Source organism: Pararge aegeria, chromosome 11 (assembly GCF_905163445.1).
Source record: "Pararge aegeria chromosome 11, ilParAegt1.1, whole genome shotgun sequence".
In the NCBI taxonomy this organism is placed as follows: domain Eukaryota; kingdom Metazoa; phylum Arthropoda; class Insecta; order Lepidoptera; family Nymphalidae; genus Pararge; species Pararge aegeria.
Window position 1 is genome coordinate 3905844 of NC_053190.1, and position 17048 is coordinate 3922891.

The window sequence follows — 17048 nt, forward strand, 5'->3', positions numbered from 1 at the left end:
TTTTGTAATAACAGACTTGGGGCCCTGGTTACTGAGGTCATTGTATGTAATTTCAAATTTAACGGGCAAATGCAAAACGCATTTACGCGTTTCGTAACTTCAATGTCGTACAAAAACAGTTCCGATTTATTAAAATGGTATTTTCTCATCATCCTAGATTCAGGTTTGTATCCCGTGAGTCAACTGACTGGATTAGTTAAAATGCTCTTGCAGAATATACCGAGCTCTAGAAGTCACACATCTCACTGAATGTTTTGTTAAAGTATACGAAACTAGAATTACTAATTTATTTATAACACCAATAACTTTTTGAAATACATGGCAATTTTATCCATGCAATTTGATTTTTTTATAACGATACTTTCTTACCTTATAAATACTTAAATTAAATTATATAAATGGTAACATTAGCAAGTTACTTTCACGTTGAAACGTTATATTTCAAAAGCATAAACTATTTGTTTTTCATATAAAAGCTAATCTACTACATATATTTAAATAATTTTGATTTTCTTGATTATTGTACAATTAACGAGTCAAAAAAACTGCACTTTGAGTATCTAAAAGTAAAAAAATAATCTATTAAGTTTTACACCATTTATCAGTTTGACAAAATGATAAATAAAATATCTTAGAAAAACCATATTTTTTTACTTTATAATATGTGTGTACATAGTTGTAAATTATCTAAATAAAATATAATTTTACAATTGACCTAACTGTAGTTATTAATATAACAAGAGATCTACGGTGATTATGTTAATTATATCTTCATATCAATACTAATACTACACTAAGACGGAATGGGTTTACGTTATATATTCATAGGATTTTCTACGAGTCATTAATATAATAAAACGAAGATATACAATAACAAGTAAATGAATTAAAAGTCCGCCTAGCGGCAGAAGAATTAGTCGGAATCTAAACTTCGTTTACTATATTTACTGCCAGTCAAATAAAAGTCGTATAGAAAACAATCAAAGAATTGTGTAACGAAATGAAAAATGTTGAACAAGGTTATAAGAATACAACATATAACACAACCTTATAACAAAATAAAGAAACCAAATTAAAAAATGCTAGCAATAAACAATTTTGTGACACATACGATCAATTGGTACTGTATGTATTCACTGACAAACGATGTTTCGAATAAATTACTGAAACTCCACGTACATATCTCTAGGGACCATGTTTCGAACAATCTGGCGTCCACACAGCCAGTTTTTTAGGTGACAATATACATAATTGACATTGCTGTAAACAACCATAACATCAACTGTGTCAGGTGGAGTACACCTGACACAGTTGATGTTATGGTTGTCACTGCGTAATTTTCCATGTCAACTTTGTACAGTTATTTCTCTAAAAGTATTTTATTATCAACCATTCGGCTTAGTACACCTTTATTTGATACATTTCACACATGTTAGAAGAACCATATTTTTTTACTTTATAATATGTGTGTACATAGTTGTAAATTATGTAAATAAAATTCACATACACATAAGTTCTTGTGGAGTTTGAATATTTTAGTATGGAGCTTAGTTTATCTTGTCTTTTATTTATAAATATTTTTTAAAAATAGCCATATACATACTAACTATACATACAATTCGTGTTTGAGTTAATTCCATTTATTAATTCAATACATGGTCTTTGCGTGACTACTATTTAAAAAAAAAAGGGAGGGCAAGCAAAAAAGCCAAAGTATTCAAAGCCCATTGCACCATTATAATTTCCAACTCTTCGCATTAAAGTAAAAGTAAAAAAGTAAGTACATTTAGTTAAACAGTACACTTAAATTAAACGATAAAAATAAAACGAAAACAATCGTTTTCAATATCACAATTTACTTCTTATTTACTACAAGACAAAGCTTGAAAAATAAAATCCATGGTAGGCAATTAAAATTAGAATTATTTAACAAGAGCATGAAAAAATAAAATTACTTAAAAGTAAAAATTTAAATGATATAAACATTAATATACCATCTGATTTATTATATAAAAGCTTATTGTGTAAGAATGTTTCTTCATTTCATATTACAGGTACCTACACTCAATTTTTCTTAGGATAAGGGTATTTTCATTACTTTTAAGTTTCAAATATGTTTTGTAAATTAAAAAAAGAAAAGTTTTCATTATAAGAAACAAAAGAAAAAAAAGAGTATACAACCTATATGCAAGTTTTATCTCTTTTGTCCATAATTCTACACACAGTCCCAGTCATTTGGTGCTCAAAAAGGGCACAACGCATTCGGCAAGTTAGAGAGGTAACATTAAGACCTCAATGTGCTTATTTTATCAAATTTTAATTTCGTTTTGTCTTCGAAACCTTTTCCATAAAACTACAAAATGACTGGACTAAATTATAAAAATAAAATTTGCGTAAACTGACATTGAAAGCATAAAAAATGCTGTTATTTATCACCTACTATTTAATAACATTTATTATAAAACTAAAACTTATTCGTTAAGCTTAGTAATAAAAATGTGTTTTAAACGTTTTGTCTATAACATATAGTTTATATATACAGATTACAGACACCCATAACATTCCTACAGGATAAAATACAATCGTCATTTTATTTAGGTAAAATAATAATGAAGCAACATCTTTTTCGAATATTACTGAACTAATAACACTCATTTCGCGCGTATTTAGATACGATTTGTACGTAAAAGGATGCTATTTCATAACATTAAAGTCACATGATATTATACGTAACACTGGCGCAAGCAAAACACAAATTTGAAATACTATATAAAGATACGTATGCTGGTAAAGATTACGCTTATATGGTTAAAAATATTAAGTTATATGTGGAATTACAACACTATTCATCGCTCTTACAAATTAACAACGACCAATAAAATTATACAACATATGATATGCTTATTATTAGTATAGTATATTTTTATCGACGTAATTTAACACTATTTCACGAATTACATGGATTTGAATATTTTGATTGACATACCAGTTTATAAAAGAGATGAATATCTGAACCGATAAAAGTCCCAATTTAAAATTTTTTTAAAAGTTGTTTTTGCACTTGCACCAGTAAAATATATATGATCATTGGATAAGCTCTATTCTAGAAGGTTGTCAACTAACAGTAGTTTATAGTAATCTCACTAGCAGCATGCCCACGGCCGCGCCCACAGTTAGCCCAACGCTGAGCATTGTAGCTATCACTGAAGACGCCTTTTCTCGTTCGTGCATCTCCACCATCCTGGGATACATAAATTCATTGTATTAGCTTGACAAACCGCGTTGGAGCTTTCTAATGAGAAATTTCAAACTTTATTTTTAGGTAAACGTCAAATATAATAAAGGATTGGGCATTATCGTTATATATATTTCAATAATATCGTTTGATAACGCAAATTTTATTAATAGGTTGGGGAAAAAGTCTTTCCGCATTATAGTATGTATAAACTTAAAATAAATAAAATAAAATCTCTTTGGCTATACTATTTGTATCTGGCTGGTTTTGGTATCATAAAAAGTTAAACTTTAAAGAAGATAATTCCAAATTCAAATTAGGAAGATGTGTGATTTTTATTTGATTTTCGTACCGTGAAGATGAGTTAATCTAATGAAGAAATTCGATACATTTTAAAATTTCACTACAAAAAAGACCTAGTGCAGCGTCTGTGAGAGCAGCACAAATTTGGTTTAAGCGTTTTTAATCCGGAATTTTGATGTCAAAGATGCCTTAAATGCCTGTATGATATGATAATGATGATACATAAATATTTTTATGTATCATCATCATATCAACCGATAGACGTCCACAGTTCGACATAGGTCTTTTGTAGGGAGTTCCAAATTCCACGGTTCTGTGCCGCTTGGATCCAGCGGCTACCTGCGACTTGCTTAATGTCATCTGCCCACCTCGTTGGGGGTCGACCAACGCTGCGCTTACCAGTTCGGGGCTGTTATTCCAGAACCCTGGGACCCCAACGTCCATCCTTTCTCCGAACTATGTGTTTTTATGTATAATATACATAAATACTTATAATATACAGATAAACACCCAGGCACTGAAAAACATAGCCTTGGACTCAGAAAGCAGGGTCGCTGCCCACTGCGCCAATCGGCCATTCAACTTGACAGCCGTGGGTTCGATTCCCACAACTGTAAACTGTTTGTGTGATGAGCATGGATGTTTTTCAGTGTCTGGGAGTTCATTTGTATATTATAAGTATTTATGGGTATTATATTCATAAAAATATTCAACAGTCATCTTAGTACCCATAACATAAGCTTCGCTTACTTTGGGGCTAGGTGGCGATGTGTGTATTGTCGTAGTTTATTTATATTTATAAAAAAAAAAAAAAACTTAAAGGTTACTAAAAGGTTGTTTATATTAAAAAACAGGTAAGAAAAAAAGAGAGATTTTACCTGGTGGAGTTGATCATCACGATGTTGGTGAGGTACCCGTTGGTGAACGCGAACACGATCATGATGAGTATATACTCGTAGTCCCACAGGAACACCACGGGCAGGTGTTTCCGCGGCTGCGCATTACACAGCATCAGCATCGGCACCCCGGCGATCCTTAGCACGCTGGCTGCGGCTATGAACCACTGGTTGTTTGGCTGAAAGTAACACAAAACTTTTTTTTTTACATCCCGTACAGGATAGCCCTTGATTGTAATATCACCTGTTGGCAAGCATGCGGTCTAAGATGGTAACGGGCTAACCTGTTCGGGGTGTGCCAGTTTTATTGAGCCCAAACTGGTCATAATTTTGTCTGGTCCAGCTTCGGCCGTGACTAGTTACCACCCTACCGACAAAGACGTGCCGTTAAGCGATTTAGCGTTCCGGCATGATGTCGCGTTGAAACCGATAATGGGTTAAATATAACTGCCATACTCCCTGTGCAATAAAAATAATATATAGTGCAATAAAAATAAATATATATATATATATATATGTAATCGATGACTCATAATTTCTACGCGTCATCGTACCGGAACGATAAATCGCTCAGCGGAACGTCTTTAGGATGGCAACTAAATATTGCTCAAAATATGTTTTGGCAGCTTCTATTAAATTAACAAATTAAAATTTTTTTTTTTTTTTTCATGTACTTTATAAGCATTTTTGAAATATCAAGTATATCTGTTTGTAGTGACTCTACCACCGGTTCGGAAAGCAGAAGAAGTAAATACAAACAATACGACATTTATACCTAATTATTAAAAAGCAAACTTACCCGCAACAGAAATCCAGCTACCAGGCGTCCAGAATAATCACCGCAGTTAAATATCAGATAATTCACGACCGGCACGAAGAATATCTCTGAAACAAATAAATAAAAAAATACTTATATTTAAATAGGCGAAGAGAAACGGACTTTAATAAATAGTTAATAATAGTTTATGTAAAGGGTGCAGATTGTTTAGACACAGACATAAAGAAGGAAGATGGCATGAAATGGAATAATTCTTCAACTTTATGAGACATGCGAAAAATGACGACAACGTTACGCTAAATAGCAGCGCTTCTGTGTCTTCAAGGTGGGAACTAGCCACGGCCGTAGCCTCCCACTAGACAAGACGAAATTTTTAACAAACATCATTAGACCGCTGACAAACAGAGGGATGGACGGCTTGCAATTAGTAATAAGGTACCGACGACATCTTTAAAAAAACAGTTAAACCATAAAAAAACAGTCAAACCATATAAAAAACAATCAAAACCCACTTACTATTCCAATCGGTCCCAGCAGTGACCGGATGAGACTCCACCAGCACGGTGACAGCTGGGTACACCGCCATAGAGATCCCGAACACCGCGAAGATACTGAACGCGTACACCCAAATCTTCTTGAGTATAACCAACATGGACACCTCCCTATGCCGATTCGCCGCCATACCACCTGACCCCCTTAGAATGTGATACGTAAAGAAATCTATTTTATATAACAGGGCATACGATATGAGTGACAGTATAACCATCACGTCTGCTATACAGAAGTATATAATTGCACTGTGTAATGGCGATATTTTGAAGGCTAGAGATATGATCTGGGCGACGGCAGCGATGATTCCTCCCAAGGATTGTCCGCTGACCACAGCAGCCATGTACTCTTCTGAGAATTTGCTCGCGATACCCACTAGACCGCCTATGAATACGGCGCTGGCGGCTGGAACAAAAGAGAAATACCTCTTAAGATCGTCACATGATGCAGGCTTGCGACACGCGTCGACCGGGAGGTATACAACGGGTTCCCGGGCGTCTAGCAAAGTCAACAAGAGGGGCATGTCCCTCTTGGTGGTGGTTTTTAGTTTGGGTATACTCCAAAATTAAGAGTGGGAATTTAGAACGGGAGTCGCACATAACCTCCGTCCTGCCCAAGGGTCGGAGGAAGCAAATAAAGCTTTTCCACCACACCAAGAAAAAAAAACCCCCTCCGACAGGCATAAATCGCACGAACTTTGCTGCCAAACGTCAGATTTGTATAAAAGAAAGTTATAAGAGACGTTTGACAGCAAAGATTGCAAAGATTGCCCTATTGAGGATACCTCTGCCCGTTTTCACTGATAAGGGGCCATCCATAAAGTACGTCACACGAATTTTAGGACTTTTGAACCCCTCCCCCCGTCCTTGTCACAGGTTGTCACATTTTTATAACCCCCCCTCCTGATGTGACGTCACACATTTTTTAAATTTATGTATGTATTTAAAAATAATCGAGAGAAAACAGCTATTTTCATGTTTTACTTATTTTTATTAAATAATAATCTAATAAAATCAAAATTTTTAATTCACATCCAAACTTTGCGTTTTAGTATTTTAAATTTTAACATGTGACGTCACAAAAGTATTGACTCCCCCATGCCCCTTGTCACACGATGTCACACTTCGGTGATACCCTCCCTCCCCATTAACGTGTGACGTACTTTATGGATGGCCCCTAACGAATAAGGCAATGTAAGTAACGTCTAGTCTAAGAGTTGATGAAACTTTACTTTTCTACAGACGTCGCCCTAATCATTATACACTTGTAATATCTGTACAAGTTTAGTAGTAATTAAAACGCTATCTCCAATATTAGATTGTCTAGCATCATCAGCGTTCAACGTACGATGCTGTGAACACGTGCCTAGCATAGATAATTGCAGTTTTAGATACAGCTCCATAATTAATGGCGTCAGTTATATACAGTTTCATGCCTACTGTATTATTTAAACTCCTTTTTCCTTCTTTTTTTTTAATTTAAACTCATAAATGAAGTAGGTAGGTAGATCAATCAATAAAATCATATTTTTGATCGTAAGCTTCCTTATGAGTCTTTTTAAGTTTGTTCGACAATCTTGTTGCTACTTTCATGCCCGTTTTCACTAAACCTAGCCACCGCCTAAATCGCATATGCCTATTGATTTATGCGATGTGTATGGAAAAATAACGTTCACCAACTCTAGGTGATAACTATCGGTGAACGAATTATGAATGCCTAGGAATCTCCTAGCTTTGTTTGTCGTTGATGAAAACGAGCGTCAGTATGTATGTCTGTTAAAAATGTTTTACAACGAGTATTTTTTTTAAACAGTAATAACTATGGAGGGTAGAGGTAAGGAGAGTCATCTTATATGGGAGAAAAGTTGAAAAAGTGTCCAGTTGTATGCGCTAAATAACAGTTCAAAAATCCTCCACAATGGCGCTGGTGGATGCACAGGGTATGGTATGAATGTAGCAATCGTAGATGAATTGAAGTATGCCGAGTTAAAAAATTTAATGTCATTATCGACTAAAGTAGTTAATTATTGAGAATTTCAACAACTTACGTTGTACAAAATATTGTGGTAAATATAACCTTACTTCCTTGTTTATTTTTCAAGCCTACTCTAACAATATTTATATTTGGCGCTTCTTTTAAGAGTTACATTGATGCAAATGTGGCGCCATCCTAATTTAATACATTTTGACGACACTTTTTCATATACACAGATGATCCACCTTACCTCTACCCTCCATAGTAATAACATATAAGCATAAATAAGCACAAAGATATCCGTCAAAATCAGTTCAGATTAATAGGTAAAGTCGTCAAAGACAAAACACGCGTTGAAATAATAAAATGATTAGGTACATTACTTGAATTTTTATTCAGATTTTTTCGACAATTCAGATAAGCAAACCTTTCTGGTTGGTTTCACAAGGTAATTTTTTGCCACTTATCGAACCAGGTAGGTATTCCATTTGGGTTCAAGATTTGTTGACTTTAAAGCCAATGTATAGCACTGGTTGATTAATCTCTTTTTGAAATTCCATTTTAAAATGAGGAAGATTCTAATGGACAAAAGTAATAAGTTATATCGAAATTAATTAATTATTTATCCTTTTACGTTAAGAGATACAATAATTGGGGTTACAACAGTAGGTACTATGAATGACTCATTCTGTGCGCCGAAGTGGGACAATAATTATACGCTAATAAAGATTAAGATAACGACAGTACCACAATATCTGTCTTCGCAGATTGGTTTAATTTTTAGATTCCGAACAACATGGCGGAAATTCTTTTCCTTCGAATTTTCCCACCAGAGTAAATAACTTACTAAGTTACAGTTTCAGTATTTTAAAAACACAAAATAATGATTTGTTTGGTACTTAAACGAGGAGATTCAATTTGTGATGGGATACTTTCTAGGCTGGCAACAAATATAGTTCTTAATAGGTACTGTCTAAACAAACGCGATCGAATTTAAATTTAAAGGAAAAAGATATAAGACAAAAAATACTACGGTGCTAATTAAAAAGCTAGGTACCTATACTAATAATAATAGTAATAAATAAATATACTACGATAATACACACATCGCCATCTAGTCCCAAAGTAGCTTGTGTTATGGGTACTAGATAACTGATGAATAATTTTTTGAATAACATAAATACTTATAACAAATAGATAAACAGTAAACACCCAGACACTGAAAAACATTCATGTACATCACAAAAACGTTGTCTAGTCCATGAATCGAACCCACAGCCTTGGACTCAGAAAGCAGTATAGCTGCCCACTGCGCCAATCGGCCGTCAAAATCACTAATATTATAAAGGGAAACGATTTTTTTGTTTGTCTGTACCAAATAAGCTCCGAAAGTACTGGGCCGATTTTAACCAATTTCTTCGATAAAAGAAAGCTAAACTATCACAAAGTAACATAGGTTATAATTTTTTTTTTAACAAAGTTCAAGATCCTTATGAGAATTGCAATAATGTAACCCAAAGTAGCAAAATGTTGCTTATGCAATTCATTAGTTTGCGGGCGCTGAGAAAAGTACTGATAATACATAAAAATTGAAAAAAATCTTTTTAAAACACCCAATTCTTTTTTAAATCAATACACTTCTTAAAAATATCTGTAGAACTTCACCAAAATGGAACGCCACACCTCCCAATTAAACTCTTTCTACGGGTTACTTTAAAATGAAAAACAAACGCGGTTGAAATCGCGGGCGACAGCTAGTCACATAATATGTATGATACACAGATAAGTCATTAACACACGTGAATTTCGCTTGTCGTCATGATTTGCAATTCCTATCAATTACTCCTTTCTGCTTTAGTGAACAAAACAAATATAAATATACTACGACAATACACACATTGCAATTTAGCCCCAGTAAGCGTTAGCTTGTGTTATTATGATGGGTACTAAGATATCTAATGAATAATTTACATAAATACTTATAATATACATATAAACACTGAAAATAATTCATGTTCATAAACACGAAACATTTTCCAGTTGCGGGAATCGAACCCACGCCCTTGGACTCAGAAAGCAGGCTCGCTGCCCACTGCGCCAATCTGCCATCAAATACTGCCATGTAAATTATAAAAGATAAAACTATATGCATATTATTTGTGCCTAACAAAGTGGACTGCAGTAAATACGTAACTAAATAAGGTCAAACGTAGCAAAATAAATAGAAATGTTAGATCATATCTCGCTTGACCTGACGCTGCGCCGCGATAAGTTTTCATGATTTGCATAAGGGGTCAGAACTGCCTACTGCACGAGGCATTATACAGATTACCATAATATACCTACGTTTGCTTAAATAATCTTTATGCAGATAGGTACACTCATATGTTAAAGGCCTGATCAGAAATAGAGTGAATAATGTCGTATTTTATTTATTTAGGTATCATAGAGTCTCTATTTCTCTCATCATCATAATATCAACCGATAGACGTCCACTGCTGGACATAGGTCTTATGTAGGGAGTTCCAAATTCCACGGTTTTGTGCCGCTTGAATCCAGCGGCTACCTGCGACGCGCCTAATGTCGCCCGTCCACCTCGTCGGGGGTTGACCAACGCTGCGCTTACCGTACCTTACAACGGCTGCCATTCCAGCACCTTGGGACCCCAACGTCCATCCCTCCTTCGAACTACACGGCTGCTGTGAAGCAGGCCACTCTGCTCTCATCTCTCACAAAACAGAAAAATTCTAAATATTGTTAAACTATAAAGTGATGTTGGAAAAGAGCAATCTGCTGAGTTTCTTGCCGGCTCTTCTCAGTGGAATCAGCCTTCCGAACCGGTGGTAGAGTCACTAGAAATAGACCGACTTGACGTTTCAAAAGTGCTTATAAATAAGGCCTGCTTTAAATAAATGAATTTTGAATTTGAATTTGAACTATGTGCCCCGCCCATAGCCACTTCAGCTTCGCGACTCGTTAAGCTATGTCGGTAACTCCGATTCTTCTGTGTCGGTAACTTATATTTCTCCACGCTTGCTAATTGCAGTTATTATGATAATGCACCGATACCCTACTTATATTGCCAGATGCAAAGGTCAATTGGAATGATTACATTTAATTACCTATATTATCATTTATCACACTAACATTTCTATCGTATATCAATTATTTCCAAACAAAGTTGACTGTTCCATCTCAGGAAATGATGTTTCTATGGATCGCCGTGCTACAAGACTCGTACGTGACCCGGCCAGTAAAAAACTTCAGAGTTTGGAGCATCGTCGCAAGGTTGCCTGCCTTTCGGTATTCTATAAGATATATTTCGGACAGGGACTGTTAGATCTAGGTGTCCCTAATCTTGCTTCCTAGAACAACCTCCCTTTTTTTTTTTTTTTTTTTTTTTTTTCGCGTGAGGAAATCCTCATGGATACCACTGCGCCACGGGGAGGCACGGTGATTTTGACGGACACCTGGACTGGTGGCTTTGCCACGGGAACGCTTTCGCACACATCCGCGACCCAGCTAGCCTCTCTGGCGCAACGGTGAGCGCTGTGAATTTTAGTAGGAGATCCCGACTTCGATTCCCGACAAGGGCAATTTGGGAATTAATAATTTCTGAATTTTCTCTGGTCTGATCTGGTGGAGGCTTTTGCCGTGGCTAGTTACTACCCTACCGGCAAAGACGTGCCGCTAAGCGATTTAGTGTTCCGGTGCGATGTCGCGTGGTAACCGATTAGGGGTATGGTTACCATACTACCTAACCTGTAGGTTAGCCCGCTACCATTTTAGACTGCATGATCACTAATGGAATAAAAAAGAAAGACAACCCACAAGATTCCCCACAGTTGCGTGCACAGGGCTTTAAAACAGGGTAGGCATAAAGCAGAAAGATGGGAATAGATGGAAAAAGTTTTAGAGTAGGCAGTGCTTTTGTGCATGTATGAAGTGCATGTATGAAGTGCATGTATGAATAGGCATCTTATTGGCAAGTGCTTCCACCTTAGGCAGCATCATCGCTTACCATCAGGTGTGATCACAGTCAAAAGCTAGTCTATATACGTAAAAACAATGAATCTAACATGTCTACTAATTATTAAAAAAGAATCTCTCATCTCATTTCTGATTCAATCATATTCTGAGACACACTGAGCTTAGCTATTTCCAATGTCTGTCAAATTTTAAAGCTTTCGAAAATTGGCTCTTTGTGACCATATTTCAGAACAATGAGTCGTCAGCTAAGTTCGAAGACTCTTTAACGTTGTGGAATATCTGAGTTTTGAGAACTGCATATCCCCGGAGAGACAAACAAAGTCATTAAAACAAGTTTTGCGAAAAGAGACCGATCATTATTAAAGATAAGCTTGATAAAAATGGTAAACTGGATTTTGCTTTTTATTTGTCATTTGAATATAAAGCTCATTAAATCAAATCCTTTTAGGTTCACTCCTTTATACCTATAGAAAACGCATAGCTTATGAATTAAAGTCACGCAAATTTGTTACTAGCCCTCAAAAAGGACAGAATCATTTTACAAATTTATACCAACAATAGATTGAAACCATGTTAATGGCTACAGCAACTATTTTGATGACGGCCAATTGGCGCAATGGGCAGCGACCCTGCTTTCTGAGTCCAAGGCCGTGGGTTCGATTCCCACAACTGGACAATATTTGTATGATGAACATGAATGTTTCATGTTCATCATACAAATATATTATAAGTATTTATGTATATTATTCATAAAAAATATTCATCAGTTATCTTAGTACCTATAACACAAGCTACGCTTACTGTGGGACTAGATGACGATCTGTGTATTGTCGTAGTATATATATATATAATATATATATATATATATATATAAATATAATATATATAAATATATATATATATATTATATATATATATATATTTATATATAAGACATGTCCGTGTTAACTTGCACGAATAGCGTTATCATCATCATACTCGTATCTCCTGCCTTAACCCGTTCTCATTGTTTCCTCCCACAATGAGAAGTGTTAAGGCAGTAATCCACCACGCTGGCCCAGTGCGGATTGGTGGACTCCACACATCTTTGAGAACATTATGGAGAACTCACAGGTATGCAGCTTTCCCCACGATCTTTTCCTTCACCGTTGAAGCGAGTGATAATTTAATTACTCAAAACGCACATAACTTAAGAGGTTAAAGGTGCGGGCTGGGATTCAAAAACAGTCCCCCGAAAGTGAAGTCGAGCCACCCTCTTGGCTTACACCGCTTCACGAAAGGCGTAGGGAATAGTAATAAAATGTCACTAGTACAATAGTACTAGTAGACCCCCCCGGGTAGTACACCTGTACCTGGTTGAAGACTTCACATGTCGCAATAAGTACTATAAGTTTAACATGATAAAGAGCCTGTTCTACCACTTATATGTGACTGCAGTGAATAGAACTGACAACGCCACTAATATCATGACAGAAAAGGTAGTATATTGAAAACCTTACCTGTCATAATGACCACAGTAACTATGGTTATGATGAAGAACGTGTTCTGCCACTCGTCTGTGTCGACTTGCACGAATGATGTGGTGACTAGAAGTGATAGCGTCACAATTACTAAGGAGCCTTGGAGTCTGCTTTTCATAGATACCCTGGAAATTAATCTATGCTTAATTTACCTCACGGGACCCCTCCCTTAAAAAGTTCAAAGTTTGTATTAAACGTAAGCTTATAGAAAAGTCCTATTATAGTATAAAGGACTGCGTAATCGATAATAAAGCTTGGGTCCGAATTATTACTCTAACCAGGTTGCTCTTCTAATAATTTTAAATGACAATGAGAGATGATGATAACAAAAAAAAATACCCGGCTAAGTTTGTTGTGCGCTTCTTCTTAGACCAGGACGGGTTTGGAACCCTCGTAGCTTTAGTTTTAAGTTTACGAATATGGCTATCCCCATCATCTCACTACCGTGTAAGTGCCACCTATGCATAAGATTACTATCTAGCCAGTTTACTATCTAGCTACTTTTTGGTAGTAGTAGTTATTTTTAGAGTAGGTATTGTAACAGCTCATCTGCGGAAGTACCTACTTATGCTTATATTTAAGATTCCGCTACAAGTTTCCTCTTGACTGCAATCTGACCTGGTGTTAAGTGATGGTGCAGACTAAGATGGTAGCGGAGCAGTTATAGTAAACCCATACCACTAATCGGTATCTAGACCGCATCATCTGGAAAGCTAAATTACTAGTCTTATCAGTAGTGTGGTAACTTTTTATTGCCGAAGCCTTCCAACAGACCAGACCAGAGAAAATTCATAGATTATTTCCCCAGCTGAAGATCAAACCCGGGAGCTCCAATCATAAGACCACAGGTCCACACCAGCATCAACACCAAACAAATCACGCACCTATTTCACATATATATGAATGACTTACCAATGCCCATATAGCGAGTTCAATATAAGGAATATCAAGTTGGGTATTGCGGTTGCCACATTGAGGTAGGAAGTGAACTCAGCTTGGAACTGAGTCTTCCGTACAAACATTGTGAGGTTGCTGGGTTTAACATCACGGAATTTGTACATCCAATACTGAAACAATAATAAAAACCGAAATTATTCTCATCTCTTCATACAACCCACAATTATGTTTTCTTATGTATACAATCTTTCAAGACAAGCTATAAAAAATAGAGTATACAATATTTATTTTATTTATTTTATTTACAGCATGTGTTACGTTATACTCTTATTGAGATTTAGTAGGGAAGTTATCTTACATCTTTTCAGCTTTCCTAAGCTAACAAAATACAAAATAATTATTAAGATGGTATATCTTTGAAGGAATACTTAAAGTATAATAATAGTATACAGTTTACTATGGAACAGAAAAAAAGCATAATAATTCAAACACACATTCAACTGAATGTGTAAAGTCAGTACAAGTGGGGTGCAATCTTCTAGGAAGCGGTGCTAACCTATGAACCAAATTTGCTAGTAGTAAGGACTTTGGTTTTACTTTCAAGGGGCAAAGTTTACTTTCCAGCATGCACCTAATTTTCCAAAGCAAAGAAAACGCACAGTTTTAAGCAATTCAATATTACTTGCTTTAATGGTGAAGGGAAACATAATAAATTCTTCATAATAATCTAATGAAGTCAACCAATCCACACTTGGCCAGCTTGGTGGAAAAATGCCTAACTAGTCTCACTTTGAATATTATATTTTGTAAGGTTTAGTTAATAGATCGTATTATGAATGCAAAAGTATTTTATATGTATGTATAAGCGTTTTCAGTTTGCTTAGCAATTAGAAGTTAGCATAACATCTCTAACAAAGATTATATTATGAATCATTAGTGAAACATTATGGTATGAAATGTTTACTTGCTGAATTGTTAAAATATTATCTAATTTGTTTTTTATAACTTAGGTGCATTATATATATTTGACATATTTTTGAGAAATTACAAAAACATAAGTTTTGTTTTTTTTTGTGAATTTTCACAATAATTCAAAAACAATGTGCTTTTAGCTGGACCTTGATATGAGTGAGTGCATTATAAAGAACCTATATAGGAAAACAATGCATATTTACACTGTAAGCCATTTTTGGAATTCTATACATCTAACTTTGTCATTAACAAATCAGCTTTTTTTTTTGCTCTCACAGGTTTTAAAGATAAAATTACATTGAGTTAACCTAGAAATAGTAGGATTCTTTTGTTATGATATCAAATGTCTACCTAGTGAGTAAGTAAGTTCACTAATTAAGCAAGGCTTTCAACAAACCATAAGCAGAAACTAAGAATCAACGAATACATGTATTTTTTTTTGATAACTGTGATGGATGTAGCTAAGGGCACATACAATGCAAAATTTCAAGCAAATAGCAAATAGCAAATATGTTATGCCTATACTTTATATTTCAATAAGCATTAGCATACCTTGTCATTGATTGTTACCAGTTTAATGATAAACAAAATACTAAGCATGAGAAGGACCCCTAGGACTAGAGAATCCAAACTAAGATTCCACTAGGCTTGGTTTCCCGAATACCCTCTTTAGTTCACCCTCGCAAATACACAAGTCAGGTGATTGATATTGTAAGCATAGCACTGCTTAAAATTCCTAAATTCGTTGGCATTACTATGTTTTGTTATAATCCCAACTATTTGATGTATTATTGAAGAATTTTATTTGTAGTCTTTAATATTTTGAAACAAAAAGGACAGATGCTAAAACAATTTCCATTTTAATCAAATATGTAAAGTTGTAAATAAACACTAACACACACACAGAATTGAAGATTACTCACATCATTTGCAGTTATCAAGAAGTTCCAAGGCACAAGGGACGAAATACCGAACAAATAAAACAAAATGTACACAATGCGATATCTATCCCGTGGTTCATCACACGTGTCCAGCACCTTGGTGGAACACGAGTCCTCTACTAGCTCCCTCTCCTCCGAATAGTCCACATCCTCCTCGTTCTCAATAGCCTCAGCAAGATCTTCATTGTTAATCGATCCTGTTACATCCATTTCTTCAAAACAATCTGTATAGCGCCGAATGATGATATTCGCGAATTAAAAGGGTTTTAAGACATTTAGCGATCAGCAGACGTGATCGCCATACCGTTTTACTCAGAACACAATGTAAATATCCGATTGTAAATTATTAAACACGAAGTAATTTACTAACACGGCCAGCTGCAAACTTGCCATCGATATTTTGATTTTTGATGTCTAATTTTGACATTTGGCTTTTTTTTTCTTATTCTTTACGGTAGTGACAGGCAAAGGTATATCAGCGTACAGCCATGTCTTCAGTGTTATCTTATTTGATTGTAAGGCTTTAAAGTCATGTCTTGAGTAGAGAATTTTTTCTAATTCGAGTAGTTCAAAGGTCTACAATTGTTGATGTACTATATTATATAATTTTGGTAGCTTCTGTGTTCTTTAAAGCTCTTGAATAGTGCGCGGGATAAACTTTGGTGGTTTGTGAATGAAAAAAAGGCGGGAACACCTGAAGCGAAAAGGCGCGTCTTCAAAATCCCATAAATCTACGATTCAATAAATCAACACACGACTGTATGACAAATTAAATCCCGACCCTTTTCTAGACATTTGGCTATTCGAAGATTGTATTTGACAGTAGAATGGAGTTACCAGATGCTTAATTTAATTTCTTTATTTAATATTTGTAACGTAGAGTTTGTTTAAGGAACCGGAATGATATTCTGTTACCGCTAAACTGAAGTTGAAGCTTTCATAACGTTGAATAAACAGTGAATGTCACAATCTTAAAGCAGAATGTGTTTCGAC

At 35.2% G+C, this 17048-nt stretch overlaps 1 protein-coding gene across 1 annotated transcript; it reads right to left on the reverse strand.

Moving 5' to 3' along the window:
* Positions 1-2115: 2115 nt before the first annotated feature.
* LOC120627651 (equilibrative nucleoside transporter 3) lies at positions 2116-16440 on the reverse strand. The gene is made up of 7 exons (XM_039895664.1): positions 16038-16440; positions 14158-14312; positions 13225-13370; positions 5729-6166; positions 5234-5319; positions 4417-4613; positions 2116-3241 (listed from the first exon to the last, which is right to left on the reverse strand). Exons 1-7 carry the CDS (start codon positions 16263-16265, stop codon positions 3130-3132), a joined length of 1362 nt encoding a protein of 453 aa, XP_039751598.1. The 5' UTR covers positions 16266-16440; the 3' UTR covers positions 2116-3129.
* Positions 16441-17048: the final 608 nt, after the last annotated feature.